Source organism: Strigops habroptila, chromosome 8 (assembly GCF_004027225.2).
Source record: "Strigops habroptila isolate Jane chromosome 8, bStrHab1.2.pri, whole genome shotgun sequence".
NCBI classification, from domain to species: domain Eukaryota; kingdom Metazoa; phylum Chordata; class Aves; order Psittaciformes; family Psittacidae; genus Strigops; species Strigops habroptila.
Window position 1 is genome coordinate 26,860,353 of NC_044284.2, and position 16,156 is coordinate 26,876,508.

At 34.9% G+C, this 16,156-nt stretch overlaps 1 protein-coding gene across 6 annotated transcripts in view; it reads right to left on the reverse strand.

Annotated features, from left to right (window-relative positions):
* The window catches only part of IFT80 (intraflagellar transport 80), a 53,095-nt gene that overhangs the window by 19,515 nt on the left and 17,424 nt on the right, over window positions 1-16,156 (reverse strand). For 5 of the 6 annotated variants that reach the window (XM_030494900.1, XM_030494902.1, XM_030494903.1 and 2 more), the window contains 4 exons: window positions 12,468-12,577; window positions 11,774-11,863; window positions 10,588-10,725; window positions 1,524-1,703 (listed from right to left, as the gene is read on the reverse strand). In XM_030494900.1, coding sequence (XP_030350760.1) covers window positions 1,524-1,703; window positions 10,588-10,725; window positions 11,774-11,863; window positions 12,468-12,577 — 518 coding nt within the window. The remainder of the gene's footprint in view (window positions 1-1,523; window positions 1,704-10,587; window positions 10,726-11,773; window positions 11,864-12,467; window positions 12,578-16,156) is intronic. The other variant, XM_030494904.1, reaches the window with a different exon arrangement.

The following is a 16,156-nucleotide window of genomic DNA, read 5'->3' on the forward strand; positions in this document are numbered from 1 at the left end:
AATATGTCCATAATTAACTTAGCTATTGTAGTACTCAGAAAAAAGGAATGCATCTAGAACATTTTTGTAGGTAATATTTTCCTATATAAATATTTACAAATAAAACTAATTATAAAATAATAAAACAAAAAATTAGTCCTGAATAAGGGTCAGCTATACTTCCTCAGTTGTTTGCATATTCAAACACCCTGGAGATTATTCATAGAGCCCATCTCTTACGAGTCGATGTCTGGGAATGAAAGAAGAAATATGAATTTCTACCTGCTAATTTGTCTTCTGTGTTCCCAGACACTGACTCATGTTATCCCACCCACCGGACCAAATTGCAATACAGCATTTCTGTTGTTACAGCTTTTCCAATTACATGTTCAAGATTAAAAGAATCAAGACCAAAAAAATATTTAAGGGCCTAATTAGGAATTTAAGAACTTGACTTGGATATTTAAAATATTGGCCAAGTATCCAATACCAAATGTGTAATCTGGAAAACTTGTAAGAATGGAAATCTTATATTATTCCAGTGTTCAGAGGGTGAATGTTGTGAGTCAGTGTCTGGGAACACAGAGGACAAATTAGAAGGTAAAAATTCATATTTTTGTATTAATTCCCAGATATTTGGTAACCTAAATGTGGATTCAGGCCAAGATTTTTCAAAAGAAGGACCCTAAACTTAAGCTCCAGAAACCACATGTAGGGGCCTGTTTCATTTCTAGCAGTGCTGAGACTTGGCAGCTTCCACTGAGGTCAATGCCTATTGCTCAGTACTCAGCTGGAAGCACCACGCAGGTACCTGATGTATGTTATATGATATATGACAAATTTCTGTAGCTTTGAAGGATCTGATTCTAGGCTGTAATACACTATGTGGTGCACAAAAGCACATTACAACTCTTTACAGTTATACTTAGCAACCATATTTATCTGGAAATGCCCTAAGACAGCAGCATTCATCATAGCTTATTAGCAACAGGGATACTGAAAACCTTACTAAAGCATTAGGTACTACAAAATGCATCGGTGCCTCAAACAACTCATGAATGCAGATTAAGTAAAGCAAGCTCCTCTGTATTATCCACACCTAGTTATGCAGCTTCATCTTTGCTGACAGTTACTGTAATACTATTTAATATGACGCTTTGGGTTTGGTCAATGTGTTTGTATTGTTTTCAGCATAAACATCTTCATTACACTTGAAATGTTCTCTCTCTTGTAAGTGGCGTCTTACAGCTAATTTCACACGCTCTTCAAATGAGCTTTGTGTTTTTCTAGAGGATAAAGTACTTCTGAGTTATGTAATCCTGGCCCATCTGGTGGTACATGGATCTGATTTTCTGTACAACTGATAATGATTTACACCATTTGCTGAATCTGGCCATTTTATGATTTTAAATGCCTTCAGTCATACACTCATAGGGGAAAAAAAGCATAATGTTATGTCGAGCATTAAAAATTCCCATTTTGTATTAAAAAAAGCCTTAGAAAGCTAGTAATCAGAATGCACAGCTCTGAACTGTGAAGATTACCTCCATGGTTCTCCTCTTAATTAAAGCTATTTCAAAGTTCTTCCACTCCCAGCGCTGCTCCACAACATGGGCAAAAATGACATGTCCATTACCACATGCTCCGGCTAGTTGAGTGCCATCAATAGACCAAGCAATATTATATATGCTGCCGGTGTTTGGCTTCTCTAAAGTGTAAGACCACTTGCAGAAAAAGAGAAAAGAATTGTTAATTCTTTTTGTACTTTTGGAAATGATTCATTGTAATAAATAGATTTGCAGGTTTATATATTTTTAAGAAATGTCAATGAACTAACTTTTTATTACTGCTTGAGTAAGGAAACCAAAGAGATGTCTTAAGCCAGACTCTTGAAAAACAGGGATACAAAAAGGAAAGCCATCAGGTACGGCAGAAATGAAAAATGTCACAATGCCTAAAGTACATTAACTAAAAGTTATCTAGTCACAATACATTTAAAGTGTACTTATTATAAATCTAGACTATCACTACATAAAAATTAAGCGAATGTACTTAGAAACAATTACACTGGTTACACAAGCGCAAGGGGCTATGGTCTTAAGTGTGATGCATTCAGTTTATGCTGCAGTGACAGCAGTTCCTGAATACAGAAGGAGCACGGCCTGGGCAAAATCAGACTATGTAAACAAGGTACTCCTATCCCAGCATACAGAGAATTGCAAAGCTCTTGTGTAGCTTCTCTGTGCTTCCAACATAAGGGAATTGGTGGATTAGCAAAAGCTCTGAAAGCAAAGCCTGCATACTGTTCTCTTCCTAACACAAAAAAAGCAGCCTGATACCTTGCCTACCTTTTTCTCTAGTCTCTGTTGTTGTTGTACGGGAGAAGGATGTATTAAAAATTTTCAGTTGCTATGCTTTCAGTAACAGCAAGAAATTGAAGCAATACTGCAATCAAAGTAGTGACACTGGGTCTAGCTCTGAACAGAACTAGAAACAATAGTTCTCTGAGTTGCATTCATTTTAGACTAGTTAAGAGGGGCTCACAGAGGAGCATCACAGTTTAATGTTGTGGATGCACAGGTCAAATAACTGTATTTCAGAATCTTATTATCAACGTAAGCAGTGTACCTGCTTCCCTATGCAGCTAGAAAGTCAAAGAGCAGGCAAAATTTTCTGCATTGTGTATTTGCTAACTAGATTTTGCAAGGTGGAAAGGCTTGCTTGGACCTAAAGAATGCATTTCTGTGGTACTGTGGCCAATATCTTCCTTCATCTTCTACTACTGGTTTATATCATCTACAGTTATTAAAATATGGCTATCACTTTGGTTTGTTGCTTTTTAAATAGAGGCCCAAAACTGTTGGGCTAGGAGGAAGACGTGAAAGCAGCAGTTACAAAGCTTGCAGATGAGTAGGGATCAGGAACCAGGAGACAGGCAGCTAGCCAGCCTCTGGCAAAGGATACCAGAGATTACACAGCAGTTTGTGAACTGTGGGCTGGCTCATAAAAGATGCTTTTAATAAAAATAACTAAGGAGTTTTATACTCTCTAGCAACAGCGTGTAAGTTGCATTTAACATTTTAATTCCTTGTCTGCCTCTGCCCAGGACACGCTGCCCCCCATCCTGCCCACGCAGCTCTGCGGAATTGCCTGCTCCAGTGCAACGAGGATGCAAAGGCAGAGGAAGTCCATTAATGAAGCAGCATGTGATTTCTTACCCTTTGACATCCTCCCATATTTTCATGCTGTTAGCATTGCAAATAATAAAATTATAAATCCCCGTAGCACAAAGAACAAGGAAGAGGTATTAAACTGAGCATTTGCTTTTTTCCTTCTGATCCATGGCATGAATGTAGTTACGAGAGAAGCTTCCATTTAGTACTAAATCTAATTTTGTTCCTTTTTAATATTTAAATATCCTCCTCCAAAGAACTTTATTCTTAAATTCCCCCAGCATTATGAGACTCCTCCACATTTTATCTGGATACTTATTAATACACTCTTGTAAAAAACTGGAAGAATTTTCAGACCATAATATATGTCTACCAAAAACTAGAAGAATTTTCAGACCAAGACACTTGTTTTCTATTTCTTGTATCTCAGAAATACAGTTCATACAAATCATCCTGAATCGCCAAACAACTGCTTCCCTGACCATGAATAACAACAAATTCAATAACCTTTTTAAGGACTTTTAGGAAGGCATTAAACCAGGTTTTAAAACCACAAGCAAATCTCAACTACTGCCTCCTCATAGCTATGTAAAAGAATATTTAAAAAAACATTTAGCAGTTGAAGAACTACCTGTATATTCAAATATATGTGACATCTTCAAATCAAATCAGTGAGAAAAAACATGACTGAAGTTAAATGTAGACACTGGATTCTCATGACTTTTGGATACATGATATTATAGCAAAGGGGAGACAGTTGGAAGAAAATACTCACCTAATGTTTCTAACATATTTCATATTCTGATTTCTTTTGCAGTACACATAAAACCCAAGAAACAGTAAGTCTTTCACACAAAGTCTTCATGAAATCACAATTACAGTAAAATAAAGGTGTTGGATTTAAACATTCAACAGCAAGGAAACACAATGGGATGAAATTCAACCTCCCAGTTGTGCTAATGATTTGCAGAATACTATATAAGATGACCTACTGCACTAAGGCTCTTTTACTGCCTACTGTAAGGGAGGCTTTTACTGCCCGTGTAAGGGAGAGCGAAAGACAATGTCGGCACTGACTGAATTTCCAATTTCAAGCACCCAATTTTAAGGTTTCAGCTTCCATGCCTCTTGGCTGACAGACATGCCATTCCCTCTCTAAACGATCTGCACTTGGGAAGGCAATTGCAATTTTTGGAGAAAAGACCATAACCTAATTCTTCTGTCTTAATGGGCAATTCTGTATGAAACACTCTATAGTAATTAGAAGCGCAATATTTAACTATGTCTGACATCCTTGCATGGCAAACGAGTAAGCTCTTGAGGTTGTAGGAGAAATGACAGTAACAAGCACACTCAGAGAACACTCTATAAATGTCCTGCATTTGAGACATATTTTTCACAGCTGGCCAGATGTGATCTATCCGAGAACAGTTTCAAGCAGCACTATTTCAAAACTGAATATTGGGATCCTCCCAAAAAGACAAGGCTGTTTCTAAGGTCATTTCCCTTAGATCAAGAATCTACCCATCAGTTAGAATAAAGGGGCATCAAGCCACCAACTAAGAACCAGTTTGAGGAGCTTGAAGAATGTGGCTTTGGAGCTACTTCTTTGTGCACAGCAAATACACTACAGCTCTGAAAGAATACATTTCCAAAACTACATTTTAAAACCAGAAGTCTTTTTTCCAGGTACTTGAAATAGTAAAATATTTCCAGATTACAATTATTTTTTTTTTTTTAATATATAAAGCAATTAAAGTTTTATTTTCCAGTTATTTCTGAAAGCTCTCAGTATAATTCAGACCACTCCAATGATTTGTATTCCCTGCAGATGTCTGGTACATTTATCATGAACACAAAATGTTGTAATAAAAATCATTTAGCTCTTCATTTATAAGATAGAACAATTTAAAAAAACCAAAATACCTGTTATGCATTTCCTAGATACGAGTTTAAAAAGAAAATAAAGAAAAAAAAAAAGGAGTGTGAATATGACTATGTGAATGATTGTACAAATGTTGTTCTAACATTAGCTGCAATATTATACTGTGGTATTACTGTTTGGCTTATACTTTTCCTCCATCATAATGTATTTTTTATTTAATTCAACAAACTCTCTTAAGAACAAAACTAAAAGTTATAAATGTTTCATTATATTAAATAAATACATAAAAGCAATAACTTAAGCTTCCCTTTTCTGATTGCACAATGTAGTAAAAAAGATTTAGTACTATGGTCATTGAATACTGTCTGACTTCCAAAAATAGAAACTAAGTAGGCTCTTGAGATGTTGGTGACATTATTTCAATGAGCAGATTCAGAGAACTCTGTGTCCCAGGAACAAGGACGGTCTTTTTCACATCCACAATACTGATGCTGCAAGACTCAATACAAAAGATCTAGTTATTTCGGGACTGAATGAAGTAAATTAAAAATGGTTATCGCATAATCGTTTTGAAAAACACATAGTGAAGATGGAGTATTTTCTTATATTTTAAATTATAAGAGTAATACTGATGTCAGCTGTGCAAAGAACACTTGGCTTTTCCTGGCTTGTCTCTGTTTCGGCTCCGTATGTGGAGTTTTGAACAGGGAATACTGACACAAGCTGAGCTGAAGCTGATACTGCTGAACCTCCCCATGATGTCAGAATCTACACAGCATACCTAATCCACTGACTTTAATAACAATCTGTGCCCATTATTTTGATTTTGTTTATGAAAAGAAAATGTGCAATCTCCCCCACAATCCATTCCGCAATCAGAGTGCAGAATGGACTAACAGCAAAAACATGCTCCTGTTCTTTTACGTCCCAACTGGTATAAACCAAGATGAGCGTGCTAGAACCAGCCTCTGATCCAAGGCCAACACAGAAAGGTTCAAGTCCTCTGAAACTACTTCCTCTGCCCCACCCCCCACCCCCCCCCGTGAAGGGTCAGTTTTCCTTGTGCCCCACAGGGCATTTCACATCAGTGCAGAGGTAGCTGGCTTGTGAAAATATATTATAGTCAGAATGTCCATTAAAAGCTGGCAATCAACTCTCACTACATCTGAGTGATGAACTACACTTAAGTGCAAACTGCCCAGGAGCTTCTCCTCAGAAAATGACTATTAATTTTCTGATGCAATGGAAGGCAAATTGACTCTTACAAGACCCAAAAAAATAAATTATCCAAAGCAAATCCGTACTTACGTTCATTAGAAACATCAGAATATGCACACATATATGGAGTTAGCTCATGGGAAATATATATGTATGTGTGTCTATACACATAACTATCCTTCCCCCCCACTCCACCCAAAATCTTACTAAGTATAAAAAGTAATGATATTTTACAATATAAGACTTACTAGGCTTTCAGTTCCTACCCCACAGGAATCCACAGAATACTCTACAAACCAAAGACAATATGTGTAACAGGAGGTAAGGAAATCCAGTGCTACATGGGAATATAGGGCAGTTTACCTGAAGAGGAGAAACTACCCTTGACACAACTACTGAAATATAGAACCATGAAGGATTCCTGTTGCTGCTTTAAACTTTTGTTGGACTTGACCCCAGTAATTAATGTGAATTATCAAGAACTAAGCCACAACCTCCATGTGAGGTATGAAGCTGCGTATTCGAAGAACAAAGCAAAACAGAGAATATCTAAAATTCTCCAGAAATCCAAGCACATTTTTACAATTATTAGACCAAAGAACTAAAAACAGGATGACAAACTGTTCCATATAAATTTTTAACCTGAGAAAATGAAACATTGATGCATTTCTTTAAATATATTATTACTTCCATAGATGATCCATGTTTTCATTTTCTTCCAGAAGTTACATAAACCAATTCCAATAAATTAAAATATGCCAACTTGGAAAGAATTGGTCAACAACATAACTCCATGGGAAACCTATTTGTAATATTTTTTCTTTTATTCAGCTACAAAGAATTCAGGATCATGACTAACAAAGGTAGACGAAATAGAGACAGCACTGAAAAAAAACCCCCACTTATTTTTGTTACACTGCCAAATGCGTATTTCTGTGAAAAAGACTAAAACTAAATGTAATGGGATTAAAGCTCATTGTAACTCAATAGAAAACAGATTTCCTTGGGGTTTCATAGTACTCTAGAGCAATTCAGCACTATCAGGATAATACAAAAACATATGCACTGCATACATTCACTTTCAAAATCTTGCTCTTTCATATTGGTATAATATCAAATGTTATTTTAAAGGACAAATTATGTTAATTTTATACTAGTTACAGAATTTACTATCCTGAATGAAAACCACAGCTTTAATGCTTAAATTATTTTCAAAGCTTCACTGTACATACCTGCTACATTGTAGTTTTAAAATTCTTAGATGCCTTTTTTCCCTCATCTCTCAATAGTTTTAAAAAAATATGGAAAAAAGGAAAAACACTGCTAACTATTTAACATATAACATACTTACATTGAATATGTTAACTATAGTTAACTATGACCAACCCTGGACATCAAATTAATGTAATCAACTTTCATTAAGTTCAAGTCTGCATCTTCTTGAGAAAAAGCTGAATAGAAACATGTTACCACAGAATTCAATATTTTTCAGTCATAGCACCATACTCACACTTGTTTTAAATGGGGCGGAAGAATGTTTTATTTTATTTTCCAGAGATATTAAGCAATATTCTCTAAATTTTACTAAGTTTCCCAAATGTTTTTTATAGAATTTCTAGTAAAATTAAATATTTAAATATTAGGTATTAGACATTCCATGGCTTGCTATGGAACAGCCATGGAATATAAAAAGCCATGTATAACGGAATCTGTCAAATCTGCAAACTACCAGTCTAGTAAAATGCCCACCATTCATTCTGCAAAAAAAGAGAAAATTTGTAGAATGTACATAATAATTTAAAAACATAAATTTACAGATTTATGCAGAGAATTGCTTTCACTACAAAGCATTTGCTAAGCCTAGTGATGAAATCAAGATAGAAGTAAATCAAAGGACAAAATTTAGCAGTCAAACAAACATCAATTTATGAAAACAGACTGTAGAAAAAAATCACCAGACAAAAAAATGTTCAACAAGAAATGCACAATTTATTTGGAAAATAACAACTTCCAAAAATCAAATCAAACTGATCAATCCCCATTAAGGGTAAATAAATCATTAACAGAATAAAATCTAAAAGGCCTCCTCAATACATTTGGTGTTATTAAAAACTAAATTTGATCTTCATATTTGCTAACTTTTGCTGGCTATTCTAAAAGGATTAACTTCACTAGTGTTTCTCTTTAAAGGTTTTTATCAGTTATCCTTTTACAGTTTCCAAGGCACTGGGAAAGCAACCTGTCTTTGGAGCAAACAAGTATGGTCCATTTTCTAAGACACTTATGTGGGAGTGGAGTGGGCAAGGAGGAATCAGTGAATTTCAGTCATTCTTACCATCTCTTACTGTGTAAATATTTTGACCTGATCAGTAATGTCAAGGGAAGCATGCAGAGCCACAGGAAATAGCTTACATAAATGAACTTTTTAAGCACTGCACCCAATCCAAGTGATTAGATTCTGAAAAGCTGTGAACACCAGGAAGGCTTAAGTCTATTCATCAATCCATTCACCTTTACATTTCAATATAGGTATACTTTAATCTTAATTCTCTCTGCAGGATTAATGATCATGGGCACTAAAGCAGTTAATGAATGTCAACATTAAATATATTTTGTTTGCTATTCCGCAGAACAGGCATAATCATTTTATATACATAATGCTATGGGAGCAAAAGTGATTTTTAAACAACGAAATAAAACTTCTAAAAGTTACTATTAGATTTGTAGGAATTTTTTTAACATGAAGCTGCTAGGACCAAGTATCCAGGTAGAAAGAAAAGGAGAAAAGAACATACAGTAACAGAATTTAATTTAATTATGCTCCCAAACTGAACACATATGCTAGAGAAGAGTTAATGAGATATATATATATACATATTGCCTGATGGCTCCCTGAGGAGCAATTTGCCAATACAGCTCCATTACATCAGACATAATAAAAACGTCTGTGTTGACCAGTAAAAGCCAGGTCTGGTTCTCTTCAAACTCCATCACTCTGGCGGTATGTGAATCATTCTTCCTTTCCCCTCAATACTAGCAAAGCTACTTCTTTAGCAACTATTTACATTCAATGGCAGGAAAGAAACTTTCATGAAAAATCACGACTTTTAAAGATAACAAATTATCATTGCTAGCTGCTAAACAGACAAAAGCATCTGGCACTAGCTACTGTACGTGTCTGTCTGTCTTTAAAGTTGAATAATAAATGATGTAAAAGAACCCTTACTTTTATGACAAAATAAACCTATTTATCTGCATTAAAATTTTCAAAGTCCACAAGCCTGTTCAATAGTTAATGCTGATTAAAAGATTACTGATTTTCAGCTATCTGGAGTTGGAATCATATTTACAGAAAATTATATTACATAATAACTAGCAAGAAAAACAGTAAGGCCCTGGGGATCAGAAACACAAGCTATATGCTACAAAACAGCATACATAATAGCAAAAAAACCCAAGTCTGGTATTATTCTTCCTTTTCCACTGCATCAGTCTTTGCCACATTTAAGCAGAAATCTCTACTGAGTGCAAAACACAATTTAAATTTCTGGCCTTGCCCATATAAGGGTGTATTTCAGTTTACCAACTGCTGATAGAACGCACTGATCCCAGTACTCAGAAAGGAGATGGAAAGTGGTTGTAGAAGGAGGCATCATTTAAGAGGCTGTTTTAAGAAAATGCTAATGGCTAGTCTGATTGTGTAAACCAATGTATGTTACATAATGTCTTCCAACACAGATGTAATTACACTGATAGAAATTTATACAAATATACTTTGTCTTCATGAAGTGAAACACGGTATGTGTATATAAACACTTGTACAACAACATATTTACCCAGGGAGATGGAAAGGTGACAGTCAGGGTAGATTACTGCTTTAATTACATTGTAAGTGGAGTTAAGTGGCATATTGAAATGGAGAAAAATCTTCCAATCCACCTTGCCTAGGAACAAAAGCCTTGAGGAAATCCTAAAGGACCCTCCTAAAGAAAAGCAACAGGTGTATCAGCAGATACGTGCACCGAGCTGCTAAAGACAGATGAAAACTCTTGTGTGTTTGAAGGAAAAAAGCCAAAAAATGCACAGAAAACTTTAATGTCCTAAAAGGCAAATTATTATAAAAAAATTTTATTCAATCCAAAACATATTTAGAAGTGCAGCTAAGCATATCAAGGCAATACTTAGTCAGATGTACACAGCAGAAAGGTTCTGGAAGTCATGACTAGATTTTGCAAATAAAAATACCCACCTGTCCATGTAAGTCAGGAATATTCACTGTATTATCAATAAATTTGTACAATTCCGCATCTATTTCTCAGAGTTGTTACTTACCCCAGTTTTATCACATAGACGCAAAGTATGAAAAGACCCCACAGCAAATAATTCTCCATCCACAGCCCAGGCAACAGATGTTATAGGATATTCATGGGGCTGTGAGCTGTACAACAGGCGTCCATAACTGTCCCAAACCTTTAAAAAAATAAAAATATATATCTATATGAACACAGTTTAGGTGTATTTTTCATTATTCTAGAGATTTCCCCTCTTGATAATAGAAGTCACAGAAATACACTCTCTAAGTTATTTCAGTGCCTTTTAGTGGAACTGGAAAAAACTGTATTACAGTTTTAATATAGTTTTATACAAAAACTGTATTATAGTTCACTTTTCATTACAGGTTGTTTCTAATCAATATTGATTTGTTTAATGAAATAGACTTCACTTTCCTGCTATGGCAAATATTATGTTATTCTGTATAAAATATTTTGAACTAATGGGGTTTATTTCTTGCAAATTACTGTAAGTCTGTAAAATAACCACAATGTTTATTCCTTTTGCATTCATTTCCCAACATTTGCACCTCTGCAAATTTCCACACCAAGGTTTTCTCACTGATTGAAATCAACAGAATACCACGAAGCCAACTCACAGAGCAAAGTAATTTGATGTTAACACTTTGACAATTTTTTCTTTTTAATTTCTTCATTGTCTACATTTTTATCACAGCCATTATACACTTAGAGAATGATAGAACCAATATACAATAGAACTATTAAGTTCCTACTTAAGGCAAGAAACATGGTATGTGCTTTCTATTTTGGATACAGAACATCCTAACCAAAAAATTTCCTAAGGGATTCACTAATGCTCCTGTAATAAAAAACAGTAGCTTTATCTCCTCTAATTTTATATGCAATTACCTTTTTCAGTGTATGTCATAGCTCATACTATTTCAAGTAATCTCTTCTATATTTCTGCATATTTTCCTATAGAAGTTTGTTTCGCTTGCATTTTACCTATTTTCATTCTGCCGTATTAAAAAAAATATAAAAACCTGATTTTATGTTACTAGACAGAGTGAGATGTATTAACTTAGGGTAACAAGGTTTTTTTTGAAAACTGAAAGAATTCTTATGTAATTTTGAACTTCCAAGTAGTATTAAAACTAGAAAATGACAAAATGCCCAGTAACTTTTTTGATCATTTAGTTTCACTTAAAAAGTTAAACAGTACTCACCTTATATTTACAATCTTCACCTGCAGAAAGAATAAGATCATTAACAGAGTTCCAGTCAGTTTTTAAAATAAGTCCGTCATGGGCTTTCCACTGAAACGGAAAAAATTAAACATAGATACAGTAAGTCTGATAACTTCTATTTTTAATATATATCATTCATCATTTACTAGCATTCATACAGTCAGATATAGATCAGGGTTTCCAACAATACAAATGCACAGATGTCATCTCTTCTGCAGAAAAATACATTAAATACAGCCTAGACAAGGCAGAATGAAATCATAACAATCTGCACCAAAAGCACATTCCAAACAATTGCTTCTGTATCTTTCTGCCTTTTCTTAACAAATAAAAAGGGAAAGGCTTCTGTATCTTTTTACTTTTCCTTTATTTATGAAAAGGGAAATGCTTAATCACATGCCTGAAGAATATCCACAGCTGAAATTGGTTGGGTTTTTTTTTTTAGAGAAATGAGCAATCTTTTTATTCTGAAAAAAAAAAAAAAAAAAAAACCAACCCCAAAACCCCCAAACAAAAAACAAAACCCCAAGCCCAAAACTAAAAAGGGGGTGTGGGGAATGAGCAGTACTCATAGAAGATTTTAGTACAAACACTTCATGTTTGGCAAAACTCTAAATAACTGAGAAAAGTTTTAATATGGCTGCGCAAGACAACCTTAATCTATTAATGATACCTGCAAAACTTTAGCATTTGGCTGAAGAGGTTTAATAATCAACTGCTTCCCTGAAGTATAGAGAACTTTTTCAGAATCAGGTCCCCAGGCTACTGAATACACTGGTCTTCCTGTAGGAACACAGAAAGAAACATTTCTTATGACTTATCTGATCAAATTATGCCAAGACTGCTATCACCACTTCAAACGGGTTACTTAAAATCATACATCAAAAAATTCAGAAGTGGGAGAAAGCCAAACTAGGGGCAACTGTTTGCCTTCCCCACTTCCTCTGACTGCACTTACGGCCATGTTTGCTGGTTCACTTCATGTTTTAGACAGCCACAGGAATAGCAGTAAGAGACAGATGCAACCCAGAAAGACAAGTCTAAAGACTTATGTTGCACACCCTCCCAATGCTCCTCAAGGAAATAAAAATACATAGAGTGAAGTCCTGGTAAATTCAGCTGAGTGAACTATCAAACACTTGCCACTTTCAATGGGGCCACACTAAATTTAACTCTGAACAAATCAATTCTATGCAAAACAAATAATGAGTTGATGGCTTGTCCAATACATTTGGGTTACTGAAAACATGTATGACTTTACTACTGCTATAGGCATCTCCTTTTCTCATATTGCATTTTTTCTATGCATCACTGAAGACCCACCAATTTTATTGCAAGGTCTGTCCCAGCAGATTCTGACTACATTTACTACTTGCTTCTTCATTCCATGCTCTCTGTAAAATCACCTCTGGAAGAATTAAAATCACCTAATTCTTCTTCTATTGCAAGATTTCTTCTCCAGTCAAATAATCTTCATAACTAGGTAACTTTGTTTCTTCCGCTTCACTGAACCTCATGTATATACTTCCAATTGTTTTTGTTTCCCCACTCTTAAAAGACCCCAACTGATCAATTTATTCCAGGATACAGTTGGGCAAAACAAGAGGCCATTGTCCTTCTCACCTCTGGGTCAACTTTCATCTTTCAGGTGCTTCTCCCACACCTTGATGTGCTGATGCCCATCTCGTAGTTAACCAGCCCACTTCGAAGACTTGTGCTGCCCTTTCCATTTGTACAATTTTCTCTATTATGTCAAAGAAAGCCTTTCATGGACAGTTGCTTTTAGGGTCATTACTGCATTCAGTATTAAAATGTTAACCCTTCCCAACTGATCAGTCCACAAAGTCAACTTTCAATTCCCAGCTGTCAAATCTTCAGATCATCTCTCTTGCTATTTGTTTAGTTTATTAACACTTCCTACAAATACCTACAAAACCATTTCATGTTTACCTTGAAATCTGCAAACTTGTTTGCCAGAAAACCTACAGTATAATTAAATCCAATGCTGAGACCACTAACCTTGATGCCAACCAATACCTAATTTAAAACCAACAAGTGTTTGTACCAAAAGCCCAGCAAAGTAGATGCTTGCTGCATCTACCTATCATAGCATGCCACCACCTATCATATTAATGTTGTGGTTTTACTCCTGCATCTTTCCCAAATCTCATTATGTATTGCCATTTACCACAATAATTTATAAAACTTCTAAGTGAGCAGTTTTACACAACTCCAGAAAATGAACATTAATTTTATCTTATAAGATATATTTATGTAATATATATAATCTTTTATACCTATCTAATCTTTTATACTCTGATGCAATTTCATTCACAATTGCCATTTAAGAGATACAGAAAATCAGCATGACAACAGTTATCTTCATACTTGTCAACAGACATCAAAAAATAGCAATTTTTACTTACAATGGTGCGACTGAACACAAATGTGAGTAAATAAAGCTCTGTATTGCACCTAAATTATTCTTTCTAAGATGTTAAGGCTCCATAATTAAGCTTCTAACATAACACATTTTTGTTTTGCTGCACATATAAAAAACCCAAACATCCCATGCACAAGCAACTTATAAAACCAGTGACAACAAATAAAACTAGAAAGAGTGGCTTGCAGACTTCACCGATTTTCCCCCGGTTAATTGAAAATATTTTTCTGCAGATTGAAAATTCCAGAATGCTGTATCTAGAACAAAGCTGACAGTTCCATTTTAAAATCCTGTCATGTTGCAGTTTTCAAATTACCTTTTTTGAAAATAGAAGAAAGTGAAAAATTACATAGAAAAGGCATCCAGGAAAAAAAAAAAAAAAAAAAAAAAAAAACCACACACAACAGAAAACCAGACTTGCCAACTATGCAAATATTTTCCATAATACTTGTCAGGATTAGTCTCCCCTGAAGAAGAATCATCAAAGTATTACAGTAATTGATTCCTTGCAAATAAAACTAAGAAATTATGTAAGATCATGTACAAACATTTATTTCTATCACAGCAAAAGCCCTGCAGCAATGGACAGAAAGTTTCAGCATGGCCTCAACATTACAGTGCATATAAAACTGCAAGGAGGGGAACTGTGTGCAAGTCCCTATCAGACGATTCCCTTCACTGTTTGTAAAATGTGCTTCCATACCTTCTGAAATGGAAAGAGAAGACTTATTTCAGGCTTCTGGTCTTCTCTAACAGCCTTAATATTCTCACTTACAGAACTGACACCTTTAAAGACACGATTCAATTGTCTAAACACAAGTACCCAAGCGATGCAGTGCACCCGGGATACACTAAGATACCTTACAGATAGGACATGGGACCTGAAGGAGAGCCATCTCCTTACAGATTAGGTTTGGAGGTTAGGCAATGAACCTCAAATGGCACATCAACATTAATACAACTGAACTATACCCTGAAAGTTCTGTTTGAGAAATAAAAAACCTCAGAAAGAGCAATTGGTACAATCTAAATGTTTGTATTTGACAATTTCATAATTTTAGTAGAGGAAAATGGAAATACATTCTCTGAGATACGCACTTCCTAGGGACTCATGAGTATTTCATCTGCTAAGTAACAAACTGATCAAATGAACTAAAATTGATCAAATAAATTTTTAAGGTATCTTTAATCTATGGTAATAACCTCCCCTTCCCCACCAAAGGCTTAAGAAATGCTCTTACTGGGTAAAATTTTCAAAGACACCACTGGCATATTAAGTTCCCTTTCAAAAAATGACTCAGGAATATCTTTTTATGAGAATATTTTGATGAGATTTAGATACTTATGTGATTGAGCTGCTATATCAACCATCCTAAAACGATCTAATAACTTAACCACTTCAGCCTCTGAATTTTCTCTCTGAACAAAAACCTGATTTCCGTATGGCAAATCAATTCAGCACACTAAACTTCATCAGAGCTTCCAAGTATTCAAATTCTGAACTGAGACCTGGTCTCATTGCTCCTGGACATCTTTATACTTCATGTATTTTCTTTTAGGAAGGCATTTATTTTATGTTACTCAGAAATACAGAATGATGTAATTTTTTTTAACTCGTCAACCATTATAGGAGACAACTCACAGAAACATACAACATCTATTAAGTAAATCTGGCACTAGCTATTTTCCTACTGGCAGCAATTTATGTTGAAAATGACATAAATTCTGTCACCAGTTGTACAGAAATTCTAAATAAACTAATTTTTGTCCTGCTCTAATGCTGATTTAACAATCAGAAGACTTTTATATTTAAACCAAATGTTTAACTTTTTTATGATGGCTGACTACTTAACCACAATTTCCAGGGCTTAACAGCAGGAGCTAAGTTAACTCATTTCCTTCTGCACTTAACAAGAACT